The 17884-nt window shown below is 37.7% G+C and overlaps 1 protein-coding gene and 1 non-coding gene across 2 annotated transcripts in view; one reads left to right on the forward strand and one right to left on the reverse strand.

The window, feature by feature from the left end:
• Positions 1-324: 324 nt before the first annotated feature.
• LOC127135902 (protein NRT1/ PTR FAMILY 4.5) overlaps positions 325-17884 on the forward strand; it is a 57882-nt gene continuing 40322 nt past the window's right edge. The window contains exon 1 of the mRNA XM_051062527.1: positions 325-580. Within this exon, the coding sequence (XP_050918484.1) occupies positions 325-580 (256 nt within the window). The remainder of the gene's footprint in view (positions 581-17884) is intronic.
• Positions 7479-7585, reverse strand: LOC127077651 (small nucleolar RNA R71). The gene has a single exon (XR_007787439.1). It is a non-coding gene; the product is annotated as a small nucleolar RNA R71 (small nucleolar RNA).

A 17884-nucleotide genomic window follows, 5' to 3' on the forward strand; every position in this document is an offset into this window, starting at 1 on the left:
CTCCAAGACACAACCAACTTTGAATAGACCTCGTCTATCCCAGAAACCTCTGAACATACACCATCTCTCTCCGCACCTCCTTCAGCACCCTTAATAACTCTACCAACTTCTGAACCTCCCACTAAACCTTCTAAAACCACTCAAATTCCCTCTGAACCCATTCTTCTAACCACTAAACCCGAACCAACCTTCCCAACCCTAGAAGAATTATTTGTTTTATTCTCATAAAGCTCAGCTGTGAAGCTCAGACAACTATCTGAACAATCCAGTCTAAGTGACAATCCTTCTGAAGTAAGGACTCACTGGAATGGAATTCTCAGATGGATGACATTTGAGGTCTTTAAGCTGAAAGGAATCTCTGAACAAGTCAGAAATAATTACATAAGAGGAGCTAAGGAAAGACTAGAGGCACTTCTGGTCAAGGAAGCTGAAGAAAAAGCACGAAAAAAAGATGAGGAAAAAGCTTCTATAGAGGCTGCTACTGTAGAAGCTGAAGCAAAAGCTAAAGCTAACACTGAAGAAGCAGAACATATTGCTGCAGAGGAAGCTGCAAAGTCTACTGGAGTTGCTCTGACTCGAGGTGAGTCATCGACATCTAACATTGCTCCGTTGGTGCTCTAGACTCTGGAAGAACTTCAGAAGGAACAAAAAACTTGTGAGAGGCAGACTTGACATGCAAGATTAAGTCAACTCCAACATCCAGAACCTTCTCACCCAGATACTTCAGAGGATGCCTCCTCCTCCAAACCCTTAGGCACCCTAAGCCTTCTGTTTTTCTTTTTTTCTCTAAGTGCTTTTGCCTCTAAGGCTTTCTTATCTGTATTTCTCTTATCTTATCTAATGAAAACCTTGTTTTGTTCTACGTGTTTCTCTTTTTATGTTCTTTTATAGTCTGACAAAAAGGGGGAGAAATAAATAAATAGCCTTCTGATGAAATAAATATCTAACTCTCATAATGCACAACTTACATTCTAATACTTTAAATAAATTTCGTTGTCTAAGTTTTCTTATAGGATGTATCAATTAATATCTGATAAACAAGCTAAGCAACATAAGAAACTCTGGTAAGAAACTCTAAACTCTCTAAGTATCAGATTTAGGGGGGCTTGCTAATCTCAGGGGGAGTCATAATGTATCTGATTCTAATTCATTTTCCTTTCCATCTTGTGAAGTATCATTGTTTCATCAATATCTGAAGTTTTTGTCATCATCAAAAAGGGGGAAATTGTTAGAACAAGATTTTGGTTCTGCAAGTTATCTCTAAGTTTTGATGATAACAAAAAATGAAACAAATTTGGTACCCTAATAAATTTTCTAAGTGTGCAGGACTCTAAGGAAAACTGAATCTGATAAAACAATATCTAACGTTAAACAAAGTCCAGAACAACTGATCAAGAAATGAATGAATCATATCTAACGCTGAACACAAGCATATCCAAGAAAATCACATACAGAATCTGAAGACTACTGTAAAATCCAAAGACTCTGATGAATTAACATTTGTAGACTCTAAAGACGCTCCATCTGAAGATAAGTCAAAGAACCATCTAAAGAAGACACAACAAATAACTATCTGAAGAATACAAGATCTGAGAAAAGACTATGATTTCCGCTCACTCTGATCCATGCCCAACAGATCATCTGACATATCAAAATCAGTAACTTAACAAAGAAGTATTCCAAGTATGGTATGAATCTCTATATGGATAATATTGAATACATTCCAAAACTGCTATGGAAAGGTCAAGAAAATCAATGTCATGAAGCCCCATTATTGGCAAGATATCACCATCAATATTCTCTCCAACGGTATCATCTCCAAGCACTATAAAAGGCCCAACTATCATCATACCAAGATACGAAGCTATCACACAAGAATTATGCATATACACTTTGAATCATATACTAAATTCTTGTCATTTTAAAATTCAGTTATCACACACGAGTTGCTACTCTTAGTGTGATCTTTGATCATCTTTTTTTTTAATTGTGTTCATATTGCTTATCTAGAAGCACCAAACACATTCTTGTAATTCTCAATAGTTATTGCAATTCCTCAAGTGACCTGTGAAGTCTGTATACTTGAGAGGGCTAAGATATTGTTAAACTTTTAGACGATTGTTGTAATCTTTCTAGATTATTGGATTAAGCCTTTATTGAGGGCGAAATCACCTTGGCCGGGTGGACTAGAGTAACTTTAACTTTCAAGCGACCAGGATAAACTTCTGTGTTTTTTTTATTACCTTTGTGTGTGTAACGTTGCTAAAAGTTTTTATTCTCAGTGAAAACAATTCATCCCCCCCCCCCTTCTTATTTTTCTCTACCTTCATGAGGCAAGCAACTTCATTGGCATCATCGACATGATTCTTATAAGCATCTCTTTCTACCTTAGATGCATAACTATGAGGTTCCTCTTTAGAAACAGGTTTCTCCAAGACATACAACTTTTTATCATGCTTGAGGATAATCCTCAAATTTCGGTGCCAATCCAGAAAATTTGTCCCAGACAATTTTTCCTTATCAAGGATTGATCGCAAAATGTTTTTAGAGGTGGTTGTTGTCATGCTAATCTACGTGAAAAATATGAAAATATAAGTATCATTAAAATAACATATTTAATTAGGCCTTTAATTAAATATGCTCCCACTAGTTTACTCAAAACAAATGACCCTCACCATTTGATTCGAAAAATCCCTTTGGAAGATTTTCTAGTGGGTCGAGATCCACATTTCACTTAGTTTTAAGTACGCGTAGGCAGAGTACACAAAACTAGGTTATTTAGGTAGGAACTCCTTCCAATTATATCTAATACAACTCTGAAATATTTTAGTTTGGTGAACAACTCCTTATTCCAATCTATCATATGGATCATTTCCAACTATTGCTTCTAAACGTATATAATCTTATTATAACTTGTTTAGTTAAGTTTGACCCATTGTTTTAGCAATTGGATATTACAATTATCCCATCGCACATTACTAATATAGAACATGCATCTCGCGTAGGCGAAACCTACATTATTCGATACTAGTCTTGATGAGTGCTAAAACTTGGAAAGCATAAACTTTATACTTTATTTGAGGGAATTTGCAATTATTTTGATCTCACCGACTTATTTATCATATAAATCGTATCTCACATGCATCAACATACATTCATATGCATCAACATACATACAAAATGAAACAATTATGGCCCCTAGCACAATTATTCTCCCAAGCCAATGCGAGAACCTAAGCTAACCTAATAACGATCTAAGCTTCTCCGAGCAAGATCTTCAAGGTTGTCCTCCTTTGATATTGTATTCTTCTATTTCTTCATAATATTACATTACATAAAAGAAACTCGTTTTACATATGAGGGAGTGAGATGAGAAAAAAAGTTACATTTAGAGATTAAAAGAGAGGCACGACACGCAGGCCTTATTTTAAAATCCCAAAAACAAAATAAAGAAAAACTAAGGCCATAAATGATCACCACAAGACAATAATAATAAATACATTATTATTATTAATTTAAATTCTGTTAATTAAATAAACCAAATTTTTCGGTAATTGATCACACTACGCAGAGTTAGCTAGGGGTTCCGCTGCCCGATCAGCGGACAGTGGTTTCGCTGACCGTTCAACGAACGAGGGTTAAGGGGGAAGCACACCGATGCAAAATTTTAATGAACAATTCATTTGAAACCGATGTTATTTTTCACATCAACACTTGATGCTTTAAAGCACAACTCTTGTGCAGTCACAACCCTAATCGCATAACTCTTTGACATCATCATCCTTGTACTGTTATAAACCCTAATGTAGCAAATTTATACCGTCAAACACACCTCGATTGATAATTCAGTATGATTGATCAACACGTCATTTCTTCACCATACTAATGTTTGATTCCGAAGCAAATGACCATTGATCGCTCAAAGGAATAACAATGATTAAGTGTTTAAATGAATGAAATATGAATAGTATATCATATATACCATATTTTGCATCAGAATTACTTATATCATATATATAAATTTATCGATCTCATTTGTGTAACCTATGGACGATCGATGTATCGCTGCTTCACCATACTAACGTCGGATTCAGAAGCATAGTCAACATCAATCATCCAAATCATACACACATGATGCCAAATTTAATTACTCGTTTATTATTTAATTCATTTTGTCTTTTAATCATATTATTACAGAAAATAAACAACTTTCAGATGCATGGTTTCGTAAGTGGCTCTGGTACCACTGAAGGAAAATTGCGATCCAAAACACAGCGAAAATTAAAATTTTTCCTTTAGGGATCCTTATGAATGGGCATGACCAGTGATAGAAACTGTTACTCTTGTGGTGATTGAAACCTTTAATGCAGATCTGAGGAGTGATCACAGGCTTGAATAGTGGCAATGCTTCTACTCAGTCCACATGAACGGATTCCTTCAGTCTCAATGTTAGCTGCTACGAATGAAGGCTTTGAGTGAGTAAGAGAGAGAGAGAGAGAGAGAGAGAGAGAGAGAGAGAGAGAAACGGAATTTCATCAAGTGAAATGATTCGGCACAAGGGTTCTATTTATAGAACCACTTGTGTGGGCTGCAAGCTAAAAAGTCCACTTAAGTGTATGTGGCCCATATCTTATGGTATATTGAAAATCATTTAAGTGTATGGTATCTTATCAGATTTCGTATTCTACTTAAGTGCACAGTGACTTACGATGTTCTACATTTCACTTAAGTGAATCATACCTTACGGTGTTCCTTATTTACTCTGTCTCTCATCAATCCATCCTTTTGTGTGTGACCCTATAGGTTTTCACGATATTTGTAATCATATTAAATCACGTATTTAACATAATAAACAATGAGCGGTATCTAGCAACACATCACTGCTATCCAAGACATGAAAATGTTATGTGATATGATAAATCCCTTTTTGTGATAATACTTGTGTATACAATTATCCTTTTTGCCCTTTTGTCTATATTGAATATAAGGCATAGACCGTGTCATCCTTCTCCAGTTCAATATTCGGCCCTTAGACATTTATCATGTTACGCAGGATGGACAAATTCCATCTAGGTCACTCATGTCTCTCAACATGCTTCGTGGAGTACCCATCAACTGTCTTTATGGTTATCCAGTTACGGATAATGTTTGATCAACAATAAAGAACTCGACTCTACATTGATGACACTGAAATTCACCTTATTTTCGACTCGGATTTCACATGCATTTTAGTTGTTTTATTGTCATTTTGTTATGTTATTACTATGTTTCTCTTTGTTTTCAGGTTTTTACTTTAATCGGAGCCCCGATCGAGAAAAGGAGTGAAAATGAGCTAAAAACCCTAAAATTCAGCATTTTACACTTGTGGCTCCTACTGTGGTTGGCGCCATGGACCCTGCCATGATGTGTCATAGCTCAACTTCCCTCAACTGCCACGTTCCCCACTACTTACACTAAGGCGCCACAATTTGGCCTTATGGCGGGCGCCATGGACTTGTGGCGGGCGCCACAAGAGGAAAAGTTTTCCCTCCCATTTTCAAACTAAAGGGCATCCTTGTCATTTCCAATATTTTACTTGCCTATAAATACAGACTCGTTTTCATTTGTTTAATGATCCAAACTTAGAGCAGAGGCAAACTTAGAGCAAACTTAGTTTCACTTAGGCATATATTCAGTATTTTAAAGTGGTAATCTCTTCGCATTGGGGTGTTACCACAATTGTGTAATCAAGTCTGTGATCGAGTCTGTAATCGAGTTTGGAGCACTTTGGAAGGAAGTTAATCCTGCCGCCATTTTCATTTCCGCTTCGCATTTAATTCAACCCTCTGATTGGAGCAGGTTTTTATTGCCTTATCTTTATCTATTTATTTCCTGCACTCGCTTTACTTTATTTATTTCATGCACTCGCTTTACTTTATTTATTTTCCTGCACTCGCTTTACTTTATTTATTTTTCGCACTCGCTTTACTTTATTTATTCCCCTCACTCGCACTACTTTATTTATTTCTCGCACCCTCACTACTTTTATTTACTTTCCGCACTCGCACTACTTTTATTTACTTTCCGCACTCGCACTACTTTTATTTACTTTCCGCACTCGCACTACTTTTATTTAAATTTAAACGCACCTTTACTTTACCATGTCTAACTAAATCTATAAGGTTAGAATGTAAGGATCGTAATTGAACCGATAATCCATACAATTGTTTGTAGAAACACTTAAGGGCTATTTTAACTTTCAACTTAAGTTTTCCCGCACTTAATCTCCGTTGGGTAAGATCGAAAGCCGTTCAACGTCTTTTTAAACTTAATTGTTTTTAACTATTTCAAAAACAGCGAAAGCGCTTTGTTTAGTTCATTAGGAGTTTTTAACTTAAGAAGAAAAGAGATTTTAAAACTATTTTCGGACGCGTTTATAAGTTTAGATTCTGGTTCGTGAGAACCTCTTTTGGTTAAGAAATCCAGGTTAAAATACTTTTCAACTTAGTCAAGATACTATATTTCTTAAAAATAGGTTTACTACTCTAACGCAATGCGCGCCTTTTTATAAGTGACAATAAGAGGGTTTGATTAGGGAGTACAACTCGGTTCTGAATACGCGAAAGCGACAGTTCCTGTTAAATTGGTTCTTTTCAAAGTAGGAAACACTGCCCATAAGTAGTTCTATTAGCAAGTACTTGGATTATTAATTGATTATGTGAATTACATTCGAGCCTGTCTTTATTAATTGAACTTTATTCAACACTTTACTTTTCATTGCACACTCTAAAAACCCCTATTTTTGATTACCTTTGATAAACACCATAACAATAGATAACGATGGATTGACACTTGGTCTCTATGGATTCGACAATCTTTTATATTACTCTGACGCGCTCGTATACTTTGCAAAAAGCACGCATCAAGTTTTTGGCGCCATTGCCGAGGACCAATTTCGTCAAATTTCATTACCCTGTAGTTATATCGTTTAGACTTAGGTTATTTCCCGCTTGTCAATGCGAAGAACTCGCAGCACCGGAAGCTTAGTATACCCTCTGGAGGAACCTGAATGTTACGCTCGTGCACGTTTATTCTTTCATAGAATTTGGAGAGCTATGGCCGAAGATCAAAACCAAAGACCTCTTAAGGACTTCGCCCAACCATCTAACGAAGAACTTATTTCTAGTATAGTTAACCCAACCATCCCAACCAATAATTTCGAACTTAAACCCTCCCTGTTGCAACTAGTGCAACAAAGACAATTCGCAGGTCTCGCTACTGAGAACCCAAACCAACATTTAAAAATCTTTCTCCAATTAGCAGACACTTTTAAAACCAATGGAGCTTCTCCTGAGGCAATACGTTTAAGATTATTCCCTTTTTCCCTCAGAGATAAAGCCCTATCATGGTTAGATTCCCTTCCACCCAATTCCATTACGACTTGGGATAACCTTAGAAGAGTATTCCTTGCTAGATACTTTCCCCTGAGTAAGACCTCCGTTCTTCGAAATCATATAACTAGATTTACCCAAAACCAAGGAGAATCGTTGTTCGAAGCTTGGGAGAGATATAAAGAGTTGTTAAGAGCATGCCCACATCATGGTTTAGAAAATTGGTTGATCATTCAAACCTTCTATAATGGACTTCACTATAACACTAAGATGACCATCGATGCTGCCGCAAGCGGTGCACTGATGAACAAACCTTATCCTGAAGCTAGTGCCCTCATTGAAGATATGGCTCAAAACCATCAATCATGGGGAGTCGAACGAGCGACAGTTGAGAAGAAGGAAGCCCAAGGAGGAGTGCATGAACTAAGATCTATAAACATGATGCAAGCTAAAATAGACGCATTAGCCCTTAAGGTCGAGCATATGTGCATAAACCCGAATATTGTAGCCGCAGTTTCGTCGGATTGTGAGATATGTGGAACCAAAGGACACCAATTTGCAGAATGCAGTCTATTAAACGAAACCCACTCTGAGCAAGTGAACTACACCCAAGGGAACCCATACTCGAATATCTATAACCCTGGATGGAGGAATCACCTGAACTTCTCCTATAAAAACAATAACCCTATCCAAAATAATGCACCTCCGAGACAATCAGGTTATCAAGCCCCAAGATCAAATCAACCTATGCAACCTGTACCACCAAAGCTGAGCCTTGAGAAAATTATGGAAAATTTTATCACTGCTCAAACCCAACAAAACAAAGAGTTCATGAACCAGAACATTCACGTTAATGAACTAATTACCCAGTTAGGAACCAAGGTTGACCAAATAGTTACTCATACCAAGATGCTTGAAACCCAGATCTCTCAGGTAGCTTTAAACCAAGCCCCCCAGACCAAACTTGGAGGAGAGTTCCCTGGACAAGCTCAACAAAATCCGAGAGGGCAAGCCAATGGCATTACCTTACGAAGTGGGAACGCTTATGATGAGCCACCAAACCCAAGATTGAGAGAACCCGAAACTTCTAAGGAATATACCAAACCCACGGACGAAGTAAAGGAACCAGAGGAATCTGAAAAACAGGAAGGTCAAGAAAAAGGAGAAAAACCTAAAGATAAAACTTATGTACCACCCCCGCCATATAAACCACCTATACCATATCCGCAAAGACTCAAACAAACCCAGATCAATAACCAGTATCAAAAATTTATTAAAGTTATAGAAAAACTTCATGTAGAAATACCTTTCACAGAATCCATCACCCAAATACCTTCTTATGCAAAGTTTCTCAAAGACATCCTTACCAACAAACGTAGACTTGACGATCCAAAACCCTTGGAATGCAATTCTATTTTCGAGAATAAGTTAGCCAAAAAAGATAAAGATCTTGGAAATTTATCCATTCCTTGTCTTTTGGGTAGTCATGTCATCCAAAAAGCTTTTCTAGACTTAGGAGCTAGTGTGAGCTTAATGCCTTTAGCGGTTTGTGAGAGGTTAAACTTAGGAGAATTACAACCTACTAAGATGTAACTTCAGTTAGCCGATAGATCTGTTAAGTATCCGATAGGCATTTTTGAAGATGTCCCTGTTAGGATATGTCAGTTATTTATCCCTACTGATTTCGTTGTCATGGACATCAAAGAGGACAATGATATACCAATCCTTCTAGGTAGACCATTCTTATCAACTGCAGGAGCCATAATAGATGTCAAGAGAGGAAAGTTGACCTTTGAGGTAGGTGACGAGAAAATAGAATTTATACTTTCGAAATTTCTTATGGAACCTGTGATGGGAGACGCGTGTTATGCCTTAGATATCATTGATGAATGTGTTAGGGAATTAGAACAAGAAGAAATCATAAAAACAATTAAGTTGCCATCAACTCTCATAATGGAAGATGATGACTTTAGAAAACCCTACATCGATGATAACCTTTATGAATGTTTATCCCTTACCCCAGATCCTATGCCATGCCCTAAGAAACCAACCTTAGAACTTAAGGAACTGCCTAAGAATCTGACATATGAGTTCCTCGATGAAGAGATGAACCGTCCAGTTATAGTCAGTGCTACCTTGAGCCAAGAGGAAATGAACCAACTTTTAGACGTTTTACGAAGATATCCCTCAGCCTTAGGATATAATATCTCTGACCTGAAAGGTATAAGCCCATCCGTATGCATGCATCGGATTTCGCTCGAAGAAGATTCAAAACCCTCCAGAGAACATCAGAGAAGAATAAACCCTATAATGAGTGATGTTGTTAAAAAGGAAGTTCTTAAGTTACTTGAGGCAGGTATAATCTACCAGATCTCGGATAGTAAGTGGGTGAGTCATGTGCATGTAGTACCTAAAAAGGGAGGCATCACAGTCGTGTAAAACGATAAAGGCGAACATGTAGCAAAACGTTTAGAAGGATGATGGAGGATGTGTATAGATTATACAAAATTAAATAAAGCAACCAGGAAGGATCATTTCCCTTTACCATTTATAGACCAGATGTTGGAGCGTCTAGCCATACACTCTTACTTCTGCTATCTAGATGGATACTCTGGATTCTTCCAAATACCTATCCACCCCGAAGATCAAGAAAAAACTACCTTTACATGCCTTTATAGAACTTTTGCCTACAGATGAATGTCATTCGGCCTCTGTAATGCCCCAGCTACTTTCCAACGCTGCATGATGTCTATCTTCGCAGATTACCTAGATGGTATCATAGAAGTGTTTATGGATGATTTCTCGGTTTGCGGATTTGATTTCCACAATTGTCTTGCTAATCTTGAGAAAATCCTGGAGAGATGCGTGGAGGTGAACCTCGTGCTAAACTGGGAAAAGTGTCATTTCATGGTAACCGAAGGAATTGTTTTAGGACATATAGTTTCTGAAAAAGGTATAGAGGTAGATAGAGCTAAAATAGAAGTTATAGAAAACCTAAAACCATCCAAAACTATCAGAGAAGTCCGAAGCTTTCTTGGACACGCTGGATTCTACCGGCGTTTTATCAAGGACTTCTCCAAAATAACTAAACCTTTAACTGAACTTTTAATGAAAGATGCTGAATTCATTTTCGATGGAAAATATAATGACGCATTTAATCTTTTAAGCAAGCACTAATATCAGCACCTATTATGAAACCACCTGATTGGTCAGAACCTTTTGAGATAATGTACGATGCTAGTGATTATACGGTTGGAGCTGTTCTAGGACAAAGGAAAGATAAAAAATTACATGCCATTTATTATGCCAGTAGAACCCTAGACGCTGCCCAACTTAACTATGCAACAACTGAAAAAGAATTACTCGCTGTAGTTTTCGCTATAGACAAATTTAGATCTTATCTAGTAGGAGCAAAAATTATAGTTTACACTGATCATGCTGCCATTCGTTACCTATTAAGCAAAAAAGATGCTAAGCCCAGGTTACTCCGATGGATTCTGTAACAACCCAATTTTAGTATTTAATTATTATATTATTACTATTATATTTTATTTTATTTTATTGGAGTGTTAATTAATTAATTGGTTGTTAGGTTGTATAATAATTGATTATATTAATTAATTTGGTGTGTTAATTAATTATTTAGTTGATATGAGATATACTTAAATAATTATAGTAATTAACTTAGTGTGTATGTTGTGTTGGTTTAATTTATTTGAATTAAATAGAGATATTTAAATATTAAGTCTTATTGGGCCTATTAATTAAATTAGAGGTATCACTCTTTAAGCCCAAATATAACACTAGTATATAAGAGGTGAAGGGAGTGAGAATTAGGATTCATTTAATCAATTGAAGGCAATAGAGAAAGAGAAGAGGAAAAGTAAGGAGAAGAGGGGAAGAACAAGAGAGGAGCTAGGGTTTCCAGAAAATCGAAGAGGTAAGGGGGGAATCCTTGTTATTATGGGTTAGTATGATCGGGTCAATGGGTAGATGTATGTTTAGGTTAAAATCCCTAATTTTGTATGGTTGTTTGAAATTATTAGGTTTTGATGATTATTCTTGAGTTGTGGTGATTGATTGTGTTAAAACTGCAAATTAACGTTATATGTTGAGAGTATTGTGTGAGTTATAATTTTCTGAACGTTTGGCTTTTTACAGAATTGAAATCGGAGGTCCGAAGGTCCTCCAACGACGAAAAACGCAGGAAATTCTGCATTCTGTTTTGTGTTAACGCAGGAATAACATTCTGTTTTGTGTTAACCGGTTAACCCCAGGCGTTGACCGGTTAACACTGTTGAAAACCTGTTAGAATTGTATTCTGTCTTGCGTTAACCAGTTAACCAAATGTGTTAACCGGTTAACACTGTTGAAAATTGCCAGGAAGTGCATTCTGTGTCGCGTTAACGGATTAACCATATGCGTTAACCGGTTAACACTGTTTGAAAAGTGAAAAATTGATATTTAAATGCTATATTCGTTTTGGAATGAAATATATGTGGGCGCATTTGATAAGTAGCCTAGATTTGTGAATGATATATTGTTATGAATGGGTATATGTACCATTGGTGGATTGTGAATGATATATTGTTATGAAAGTGTATATGTACCATTGGTGGATTGTGAATGATATATTGCTATGAATGTGTATATGTACCATTGGTAGATTTATGAATGGTGTATTCGTTATGAATGTGTATATGTACCATTGCTGGATAATTCATAGAGTTGAATTATGGTGATATGTGGAATGTTAAGATGGTAGAGATGATCTTAATTGCATATGTATGGGTATTCGTACATTCATTCATGGCATGGTCGGCTTCATAGTGGAAGCGGTGAAACTGTGGGTTCACATAGACGGTGATCCTTAATTGGAAATAGACGTAGTACACGTTGATCCTTAATTGGAAATAGGCGTGGTAGATAGACGGTGATCCTTAATTGGAAATAGACGTAGCACACGTTGATCCTTAATTGGAAATAGGCGTGGTAGATGTAGCACACGTTGATCCTTAATTGGAAATAGGCGTGGTAGATGTAGCACACGTTGATCCTTAATTGGAAATAGGCGTGGTAGATGTAACACACGTTGATCCTTAATTGGAAATAGGCGTGGTAGTGGTTTTGATCTTGTCCGGATCGGAGGCGTGGCTTAGATTCTAGGTATTGAATCGGAAAGCGGTGAAACGCTGGGTTCACATTGAGGTACCGCATGCATAGAGTCACATGTCTTGCATTGAGTCACATTACAGTTATGTGATAATTGAGTGTATGCATTATTGTGATTGTGATGTGTGTATGAGATATGGTAATTGAATTTGATGATGTTTGAATACATAACTTGACAACATATGTGATTATGTGATAATTGTAGTTATGTGTATATTTGAGAATATAATATTGGATTTTAATATTGTACTCCTTGAGTTTGATGGAAGTTTGAAACATGTGAAATAGATGTGGGTGAATATTATTTACATGGTTATATGAAGTGTAATGAATTCCTTTAATTGTTGATTTAATCATTGTGCTTGATTATACTTCTTCATAATGATTTGAATTCTCACCCTTTCTGTTTGAATGTTACCTTTACATGGGTATCACGCAGATACTCAGGAGTAGTAGCGCTGAAGTAAGTGGACGGTAGCTCGCTCGAGATTAGCTGAAGAGTTCCCGTATTTTAGTTTGAAGACTAGGTAATGAGTCAATGCTCTGGTTATGTAACACTGGGTAGATTAATAGTATTGAACTCGTATCCTATTTGGATAAGGATTATGTTATTACTTGCGAACATGCTTATTTGCAATTGCTGTTGAGAGGCCATAGTGCCAAATATTCTGATTATGGTTTCCGTTTATTTGAAGAGATTATTGAGAGATGATCATGGTATGGGACATGGATCATTTGATGAAATGCATGAGTATTCATTATTTTCCGCTGCGAACGCATATTCTTGAATATTCATGATAAGTGAAATGTGTTATTTGAAATGACCAGGTGTATTGTATATTGATGATGAATGAGGTTTGGTTTTTGAAAGCTTTTAGTTTTCGAAAACGTCGATGTGACGCCCTTTTGTTATATGCGTGCTTATTTACTCTGATTATATGTTAAGTATTTTGGGATAGAAAAAGGGGTGTTACATTAGTGGTATCAGAGCATGGTCGACCAGTTGGTCAATAGTCGTTAGGTTTTCCATCCCGTTGTATTTGATTTGTGTATCTGACACGATCGATACTGTTTGTCTGATTGTTCGGACTGTTCAGGACGATGGTTGCAGGCAGGAATGATGATGCCATTACTGAGGCGCTGAGGATGTTGGCTGAATCCATGGGTCAGATCCCTCAAGCGAATGCTGGTAACCGAAATGGAGATGATGATGAGTTTCGTGCTTTGGGGAGATTCCAGCGGTCCTCTTATCTTTGAGGGTGGGCATTAACCTGATAAAGCGCAAGCTTGGCTGAAGGCAATTGAGAAGATCTTCAGAGTTATGAACTGTACTGATGCTCAGAAAGTGCAGTTTGGTACTCATATGCTTGAGAAGGAAGCTGAAGATTAGTGGACTAACACTCTTCAGAGGTTTGAAGAAGACATCATTGAGGTTACTTGGGCTCTTTTCCGTGATGTCTTCTTGGAGAACTATTTTCCAGAAGATTGTCGTGGGAAGAAAGAGGTGGAGTTTCTTGAATTGAAGCAAGGAAATGGTATTGTTGTTGAATATGCTTATAGATTTCAGGAGCTTATCAAGTATTGTCCTCATTACAATACTGCTAATGCTGAGAGATCTAAATGTTTGAAGTTCGTGAATGGCTTGAGACATGATATCAAGAAGGCCATTGGTTACCAACAGATTACTCGTTTTACGGAGTTGGTTAACAAGAGTCGGATTTATGATAAGGATAGTAGGGAGAGTGCTTCTTTCTACAAGAGTTTGAAGGGGAAAAACAAGAATCGTGGGAAACTGTATGATGACAAGAGGAGACAAGTTGGTTTTGGCAAGAAGCCAAGTGGGGGAGGATCTTCTACTCCACTTAAGTGTTTCAACTGTGGCGTTGAAGGTCATCGTGCTGTTGATTGTAGTAAGGATCCTGCGACGTGTTTCAAGTGTGGCAAGAGTGGTCACAAAGCAAACAATTATGGAGTTGGTTCGAGCGTGACATGTTACAATTGTGGTGAGAAAGGTCATATTAGTACCCAATGTGATAAGCCGAAGAAGGAGCAAGCAAAGGGAAAGGTGTTTGCATTGTCTGGTGCGGAGGCCACTACCGATGATAGGCTAATCCAAGGTACGTGCTTTATTAATGGTACACCTTTGACTGCCATTATTGATACCAGTGCAACACATTCTTTCATTTCTTTGGATTGTGCTAAGAGACTGAATCTTATATTATCTGATATGCGTAGAAGTATGGTTATTGATACACCTGCTATGGGTTCTGTTTCTACTTCCTATGTGTGTCTAAAGTGTCCGTTGAGTATCTTTGGTAGGGATTTTGGAATTGATTTAGTTTGTCTTCCTTTAGAGAAACTTGACGTGATTTTAGGGATGAATTGGTTAGAATTTAATCGGGTGTATATCAACTGTTTCGAGAAGACGGTCATTTTTCCTGAGGTTGGTGCGAAGGAAGATTGGTTTGTGTCTGCTAAGCAAGTTGATGAATCGGTGCAAGATGGTACCGAGTTGTTTATGTTGTTGGCAACCTTGGATATTCGTGAGAAGAGGACGATTGAAGAATTGCCAATAGTTTGTGAGTTTGCGGAGGTATTTCCTGAAGATATAAGTGATTTACCGCTGGAACGTGAGGTTGAGTTTTCGATTGATTTAGTTCCTGGAACTAGTCCTGTATCGATGGCTCCCTATAGGATGTCTGCTTCTGAGTTGAAAGAGTTGAAGAGTCAACTTGAAAACTTGCTCGAGAAGAAGTTTATTCGTCCTAGTGTATCGCCGTGGGGTGCACCTGTTCTGTTGGTCAAGAAGAAAGAAGGTTCTATGAGATTATGTGTTGATTATAGACAACTGAATAAAGTGACGATTAAGAACAAGTATCCACTTCCGAGGATTGACGATCTGATGGATCAGCTGGTCGGAGCTTGTGTGTTTAGCAAGATTGATTTGAGGTCTGGGTATCATCAGATTCGTGTAAAGGCTGAGGATATTCAGAAGACTGCTTTTCGGACAAGGTATGGTCACTACGAGTACTCCGTGATGCCTTTTGATGTGACTAATGCACCTGGTGTATTTATGGAGTATATGAATAGAATTTTTCATGATTATCTGGATAAGTTTGTTGTTGTGTTCATCGACGATATATTGATTTATTCTAAGAGTGAAGAGGATCATGCCGAGCATTTGAAGGTTGTGTTATCGGTGTTGAATGAGAGGAAGTTGTTTGCTAAACTCTCCAAATGTGAGTTTTGGTTGAGTGAAGTAAGTTTTCTTGGACATATGATTTCAAGTGGTGGTATTTCTGTGGATCCTACGAAGATTGAAGTTGTATCTCAATGGGAAGCTCCTAAGTCGGTTGCTGAGATTAGAAGTTTCCTTGGTTTGGCTGGTTATTATAGGAAGTTCATTGAAGGATTTGCTAAGTTGTCGTTACCATTGACGCAGTTGACTAGGAAAGGTCAAGCTTTCATTTGGCTTCGCAGTGTGAAGCGAATTTTCAAGAGCTTAAGAGAAGATTGACTACGGCTCCTATTTTGATTTTACCGGATCCGTTAGAAACTTTCGTTGTGTATTGTGATGCTTCTTTGTTGGGTTTGGGAGGTGTTTTGATGCAAAAAGGGCAAGTGGTAGCTTATGCTTCAAAGAAACTTAAAGTTCATGAGAGTAATTATCCGACGCATGATTTAGAGTTGGCCGCCGTTGTGTTTGTGTTGAAGCTTTGGAGACATTATTTGTTTGGATCGAGATTTGATGTGTTTAGTGATCACAAGAGTTTGAAGTACTTATTCGATCAGAAGGAATTGAATATGAGGCAAAGAAGATGGTTGGAATTCTTGAAAGATTACGGTCGTGGTTTGAATTATCATCCTGGAAAGGCGAATGTTGTAGCCGATGCATTGAGTAGGAAGTCATTGCACATGTCTATGTTGATGATTCGAGAGTTTGAATTATTGGAGCAATTTAGAGATTTGAGTTTGGTTTGTGAAGCGACATCTTCGTGTGTTAAGCTTGGTATGTTGAAGCTTACGTGTGGCATTCTTGACGAGATTAGAGAAGGTCAAAAGTCAAATTTGAAATTAGTCAATGTTACGACATTGATTAATCAAGGCAGAGGTGGTGACTTTCGGATTGATGAGAATGGTATCATGAGGTGTCGTGATCGAGTTTGTGTTCCGGATGTTGCGGATTTGAGAAAGAGGATTCTTGAGGAAGGGCATAGAAGTAGTATGAGTATTCACCCTGGTGCTACTAAAATGTATCAAGACTTGAGAAAGATGTTTTTATGGCAAGGTATGAAAAAGGATATAGCGGAATTTGTGTATTCATGTTTGACTTGTCAAAAGTCAAAGATTGAACATCAAAAGTCGTCTGGTTTGATGCAACCGTTATCTATTCCCGAGTGGAAGTGGGATAGTATATCTATGGATTTTGTTTCGGGTTTGTCGAGAACATCGAGTAATTGTGAGGCGATTTGGGACATTGTGGACAGGTTGACGAAATGTGCTCATTTTATTCCGATAAGGATGGATTATTCGATGGAGAGACTTGCTAAGTTGTACATCGAAAGGATTGTGTGTTTGCATGGTATTCCGTCGAGCATTGTTTCAGATAGAGATTCGAGGTTCACTTCGAGATTTTGGGAAGGTTTGCAAAGTGCTTTGGATACGAAGTTGCGTTTGAGTTCGGCATATCATCCACAAACTGATGGTCAAACGGAGAGGACTATTCAGTCACTTGAAGATCTTTTAAGGTCTTGCGTTTTGGAACAAGGAGGAAATTGGGATAGTTTCTTGCCTTTGATCGAGTTTACGTATAACAACAGTTTCCATTCGAGTATTGGAATGGCACCTTTTGAGGCTCTCTATGGTAGAAGGTGTAGAACTCCTTTGTGTTGGTACGAATCGGGAGAGAGTGTTGTGGTTGGACCCGAGTTGATTCAAGAGACTACGGATAAGATTAAGATGATTCAAGAGAAGATGAAGGCTTCTCAGAGTCGTCAAAAGAGTTATCATGATAAGATGAGGAAAGCTCTTGAGTTTGAGAAAGATAAGCATGTGTTTCTTCGAGTTACACCAATAACGGGTGTTGGTAGAGCTTTGAAGTCGCGTAAGTTGACGCCGCGCTTCATTGGACCTTATCAGATTTCCGAGAGGATAGGTGAAGTGGCATATCGGATTGCATTACCACCGTCACTTTCTAATCTTCGTGACGTGTTCCATGTGTCTCAATTAAGGAGGTACATTGCGGATCCATCACATGTTGTTCCAGTAGATGATGTTCAAGTGCGGGATAATTTGACGATTGATACATCACCTATGTGAATTGAAGATCGAGAAGTGAAGAG

Source organism: Lathyrus oleraceus, chromosome 4 (genome assembly GCF_024323335.1).
Source record: "Lathyrus oleraceus cultivar Zhongwan6 chromosome 4, CAAS_Psat_ZW6_1.0, whole genome shotgun sequence".
Classification (NCBI taxonomy): Eukaryota; Viridiplantae; Streptophyta; class Magnoliopsida; order Fabales; family Fabaceae; genus Lathyrus; species Lathyrus oleraceus.